The sequence below is a fragment of the Corapipo altera genome, unplaced genomic scaffold (assembly GCF_003945725.1).
Source record: "Corapipo altera isolate COAL_440 unplaced genomic scaffold, ASM394572v1 22b, whole genome shotgun sequence".
In the NCBI taxonomy this organism is placed as follows: domain Eukaryota; kingdom Metazoa; phylum Chordata; class Aves; order Passeriformes; family Pipridae; genus Corapipo; species Corapipo altera.
The window spans coordinates 24,407,394-24,413,440 of NW_020884876.1; the positions used below are offsets into that span (position 1 = coordinate 24,407,394).

General features: G+C 45.8%; 1 protein-coding gene across 3 annotated transcripts in view; it reads right to left on the minus strand.

Annotated features, from left to right (window-relative positions):
• TET2 (tet methylcytosine dioxygenase 2) overlaps positions 1-5,952 on the minus strand; it is a 71,450-nt gene extending 65,498 nt beyond the window's left edge. For all 3 annotated transcript variants that reach the window (XM_027636029.1, XM_027636028.1, XM_027636030.1), the window contains exon 1: positions 5,846-5,952. In XM_027636029.1, the coding sequence (XP_027491830.1) occupies positions 5,846-5,875 (30 nt within the window). In that variant the 5' untranslated portion in view covers positions 5,876-5,952. The remainder of the gene's footprint in view (positions 1-5,845) is intronic.
• Between the last annotated feature and the right edge of the window lie 95 nt (positions 5,953-6,047).

Genomic DNA, 6,047 nt, shown 5'->3' on the forward strand with positions numbered 1-6,047 from the left:
GATCAGCCTTCATACTCTGTTGCATGACTGAATACTATGATTCATCTAGACAAATTCAGAATATGGAAGAGACATTTGTACCAACTGCTTCCTCCCTATGAGCTAAAAACAGATCTTAGGATTCATTTTGTAAGGCAAGTGATGTGCTTTGCACACTGTTCCGAGCACTTGCTGCAAAGCTGCGTAAGAAAGCCTGAAAAATGTTCATGAGACTGGATGAGGAGCAGAACATCTGACAACGAGGTCCCACAGTGCATGCAAGAGCACAGGCTTCAAGTGTCTCTGGAGACTAAAACCTGTCTGACAGCTTTGGTTTAGGTCCACAGGGGAGAGCATGAAACATGTTGCCACTTGGGTGCTTCTGACCAGCTACAGTGTGTTTTCACAGAATCACAGAATTTTCATCTGTGCAAGGCATCCCCGGTAACTACTACCACTTGGCCCTGATCCTTTGGGGGTTTTTTTTGAACAACAGATTGGTGGCGTTATTCATTTGGATGAGTAAACGAAGAAATCTCCAGCAAGCTTCTTGTGTCTAATGGAGATCCAAAACTTGCCTTACAGTGGTATCAGCTTTCGTAACAGCAACGCCTCTTTGTGTCAACATGTCTAATTAAGTAGTAAAGACTTTCACCTATTTGATTTTACTTATAAAGTTAGTAGGATTCATGATTTCTTTTTTGTTCTTTAAAAAGGGAATTGTTCTAGTATCCTAACAGGCAGTGAGTCATGCCTAATTAAGGAAAAAATATATAACCATTTACAGTGGGATTCTTGTATTGCAAAGAGCTGTTTTGTCATAAAAGCTTTTGGGGATTGAATTATAAAATTTTTTAAAAGGGAAGGAGGGGCATAAAAATAATCTGAAACCCTTGCAACAATTCCCTTAACCCCCATCTCATAGTTCAGGTCAGTCCGTTCCAGACAAACACGTCAACACAGCCCGGATTGCGCTCGAGTGCTGAGGGAAAAAACAACGGCATCCGACAAAGGACCCAGAGATCCAGAATGCAACACAGATGCAGAAAGCTCAGCCAAAAACCAAACTGCGATATGGGTTCTTAAAACTGTGCATTTTTTTATTTCTTTTCCCCTCCTCCGCCGCTTGCGAGGACCAGGGACATTCCTAGAACTCTGTCCTCACTGGCTGCGTCAAGGCAGCTGCCGAGGATGCTGGGACACTGTTTGTAAACACTGTAACCACGTGCGCAACCACATGGAGAGTCATCGTCCTGACCTAAACATCTACCCACTTGGTAAGCCGGGGTTTTACTGCAATGGAGCCAAATCCTTTCCCAACACGATGTGACTTAAAGTAGCTCACACCAGGACACTGGAAGACAAACTTGGACTGCTTATGCATCATTAGAAAGGAAATTAGGCAGAGAAGTTGGTTAAACTTTAGTCATTGAAATGTAAATTTAAGGACAAGGTAGCTCACATAGAGTAAAGAAGTCATTCTTTATACATCTGCAAAAAATTCAGCTTAAACCTAGAAACTTCTCCTTCACCATGCACACACCTGGTGAAACCAATATTCATACGCTGGCAAACCACGTGGAATATATTTGAGGTTAGAGGTAACGCTGTAGAACATGTGAAGGTTATTTCAAGTTGTCTAAATTGCATCACAGTAATTACTCAGAGAGTGCGGGGGCCGCTGCCCTGTACCTGGGGAAGACACTTCCAAGGGGTATTTGGTTATTGAGCTACTCCTGGTTATCTTAGCTATCTAAACACTCACCTGCTCACTTCTCTGCTACTTCTTTGAAACTGTATGTTGTGGTTTAACAAATCTCTGTACTCCATTAGGGTTAAAATGCTGAATTATCCCTTCTTGCTTTACTTGAGCATAGAACGAGCCTATTCCTTTCCACACTGCAATAGAAATGCCTTGTTCATTTTTTATTATTTTTTTTTTTTTTAGCAAGAAGAAAAGCACACACACCTGGAATTATGTCAAATACTGGAAGCCTTTATTTATCTGTCAGAATAATCCTACTGGGATTTCTTGCCATATGTATGTTACAGATTAACAGCACTCCAAATTGGAATCCACACCTCCCCAGAAAACTTTGCTTTTTAAGGACAGCCTGAATTTTGTTCAGGTTCCTAAGATGATTCAGAGTTCTGGAAGGTGTTTGACAGAGATGAACAAGCCTACTTGAAAAGACAGATAGGAATTTAAATCTTTATGGTTTTTATTTGTTAATGTTTTTTCTCAATTTTTTCAAAGCATGGCAACTTTCTTTAAATTGACCTCAGATTTAAAATCCTTTACTGTGAAAAACTAGTAGAACACTCTTTCTGATCCTCCTATAAGTTAGAGCATATTTTTTTCTTCATTTCAAGAACAGTGTTAGATATGTGGGTGAAATTAGTTAGCTGTTCTATTTCTCAAACCTTATTTTTCTCTACCTTCCTTCTGTTACTCCCTGCTACGTAATGCAAGGCACATTCTCAATATTTTAATCAAAACAACCTTTTTGGGTCAGTCATCAGCTGTCCTTGGGATTAGTCCAGCTGATGCTGGAGGTTCAGAATTTTATTCCTTAACCCCACCACCACTGTGTCCCCCACAGAGCAACTCCTTGACAAAATGAGTAATTTTTCCATATATAATTTTTTTTTAAACAGACTTATCTATCCTAAGGGAAGGCAGAAGTGACTTCTTTTCAATGGGTGACTGAGAGGGTGATTACTCATGGTGCTTTCCATTTGTAAAGTTTTATTATCTAGGATATTGGGACAAGCTATGCAAATTGAATGTGCAAGCAGTGATGATCTGAAAGTCTAACAACCGGAACTATGGCAACTTGTTACTAGTTACTTGTTCAGTGCTCAAAAGCATATTTTTGCTGCAGAATATCATTAAATGAGTAAGATGGTATTCACTGCCTTATGGAGTAAGGGATGAGAAAAATGCTTCAAGTGTGATTGATTCATATAATTCTCTTTTTGGCTTTCAGCCATGATGCAGTCACATGCTTTATCTCTGTTCAGACTACAGCTTTCTTTTTTTTTTTTTTTAATAATGAATCATAGTACATCCCACTCCATTTCAGAACCAGCACATTTCCTTTCAAAATGATGTCACAACACTTACTGCTGCTGGCTGACTGCCTTAACAGCAATCAGAGAGCTGGACTAAATAAATACTGTATATTATTTGGCAAAATCATTTGTGGTTGTGTTCTCCAGCACAGTTTCCAATATAACCACCAATTCTACTTGAAACTTGGCAACTTTGTTCTACCACTTTCAGGCTCCAGTTGTGAAGCTGGCTTACAGATGCTGCTACCATGCCTAGTGCTGCTGTGCAGCAGCCCAGTGAGAGAGGTAGAAGGGTCACTCACTATGACAAGCCAAATTTGACAGTTCTTCTGAAATTCCACCTTGAAGAATTATCAGCTTTTTAAAAAGGACCTTATTTGGCTCCTATAAAAGCACAAAACATCTCCCCCTCAGACTTAAATGGAGCAAGGGATTTAAAGTCACTGCTTTGGCACACTGAAACAAACTGTCCATGCAAGTAACTTAGAAGCGAAGCATTCCCTGTAATCCTGAACAGGGTTGGTAGCATTAATCCAACCCAAACTTCACATTTTTCAACATCTGAGCAGCAGACTTGTTCAAAAAACTGATGAGATGGTTTTTGGTTGGTCTTTTTTTCTTTTCTTTTCTTTAGCACTGTCTGGCTGTTGCTAATATTTAAAGGAACTGTATGGAAGACAGAGTCCCAGCAGCATCTGAAGTGCCTGGGGCAAGAAGGAAGAGTCCCATCCAACTCTGGCAGCTGAAATCCCCGTTCCAGCAGCAGCTACAGGGTCTCCCGATTCTGCATGCAGAAGCCAAAACATTTACAACCTCCTGTTTCTGTTACCCAGTGCAGCACTGGTGCCAACGAGAGACCTTGGAAATCTGATGTCCGTCATAATAACTCCTCAGCAAGCACACGTTTCTTGTTCTTTAAACAATGTTGACATGGCAAAGTCTAGGACCACGTATACTATATCAAAACAATACCAGTTTCCTGGCTAAAAGCCAGGAATCAGCACAATGCCAAAGTCCTCGTTAAAAGCCTTACTACAAAGAGTGACAGTTCGGCAAATTTCGGAGCCTCAGTGGCTCCCGTTCAACCTTTTCTTCTTTTGAAGATTTGTTAAGAATTAGTTTTGAAATGGGCAATAGAAAACCACTTTCTGAGGTTCCCTGGATGCATTCGCTGAGGTGTTTTTTTTTTAAGTCACTTCCCAAAATGAACTATTTCCACTGAAGGATGACTTGAGTTCTTAATTTCACGTGAACAGTTTAGTCCTACCACCAAAGCACTCTTATTTTCCACATCTTTGCCCTCCCTTTTTTTCCTCCTCCCTACACCCTGGTTGCTCGACTTAAATGTTTTCTGACTTCACTGGCAGGATTCACTTTCCGTGAGAAAAAGAGACAAAATACTGCCCAACAGTGATTTATCTTCATTGATTCCAAGCTGCTTTTTTTTCTGCGGGATAAAATCCAGAATGGGTACATTCTTTCAGAGTGTTAACAACAGCAGTCAGATAGATCCCTCTACAACTCCAATTTATGCATGACTATTAGACATGAGTTTATACAAGACTAAGACCATTGACATCTCTCCGTTGAGTATCTTCGGCAACCACGTCCTGTTTTGCACTTTACAACCTCCAGAGAAAGTGCCGTAGTGGAATACACATGCAGATACGCGAGTGAATGTACGTGTGACTGCACTCACCCCCTGCTGCAGTAAGTCAACCTGCCATTAACATTCGAATAGAATGGCCTCATTAGCCGACAAACAACACCCACTGACCTGCTTTCACTAGGGACAGTATCTCCTCATCTCTGAAACTCTTAAACTTCACAGCGAAAAGAAGAAACGAAAAAGAAAATGATACCGGACTGATATTCAGTGCTTCTGATCACTGCTCAAAGCCCGCACATTGGCATGCCGCTCATCATGGAAAACAAATCTTGTGATGAGATTTTCGGCTGCGATAAAAGCACGCTAGAGCACATCACTTCTCCCTTCACCTCACTCCGAAAAGGAAAATTACTTAGCAGAAAAGAGTCTGCCGAATTTCCAAGATTCAAACCGCGAGCCGAAAAGCCTCCTTTTAACTCGGGGCTGCCGGTGTCTAAGGGGTGATTTAACGCCGATCAACGCCACGATGCGAGCGAGCACAAGCACACACCGCCGCGTCCGACTCAGGCGTGGGGAGGTTGTTGCTCTTGTCTGTCATCTGGCGGGGAACAAGCTCGACCTCGCCGGCAGCGTTATTTTAGGGGAACACGCTCGGGAAAGTGATTTCTCCTTTTCATCCCGCGGCCACATCGTGGAAGTGGCCCCGACGGCGGGGTTCAGCAACGCGGACAAAACGCGCGTGTTGGACAACTGCACGGAAAAAGGGAGGCCCCGCACCGAGTCCCCCGCCGAGCCCGCACTTCTCCCTCCCGAGCCCCCCGGGACCGCGCTCCGCTTCCCGCCGCCTCGCCCCCGCCAAGCCCCGCACGACCCTCGCCTCTCTCCCCCTCTGCCCGCGGCTGCGCCCGCCTTTGTGTCCGCCGGGGGCCGGGGAGCGGCACAAAGCCGGGACGCCTCCGGCCGCCGTCCCCGTGCGCAGACAAAGGCGCGGGGAGGGGCGGCGAGGCGAAGCCCGGGTCCGGCCCCGCGGGGAGGGGGCCCTGTCAGTCAGCCATGTTGAGGGACCCGCGGCGGCGCCCCCTCCTCGCCCATCCCCGGCGGCGCCGCGCGGCGCGGTCCCCGCGACACCTCGCGGGGATGCGCGCCGGAGACGGCGGCCGGCGCGGGGGAGCCCGCTCTGACCTCAGCCGCGTCCCTCAGCCTCGCCGACATCCAGCACGCACAGCCCGGGCGCCGCGCTCCCCGCTCCTACTGCGCCGCCATCTTGCTTCCTTCTGCTCCTTGGCGAGCGCGGCCGGGCCCCCGCATCAATATGCGCGCGGCGCCCTGACGTCGGCGCCCGCCCCGCGCACCGCCCCGCGCGCGCGGCACGGCCCCCCCCCCC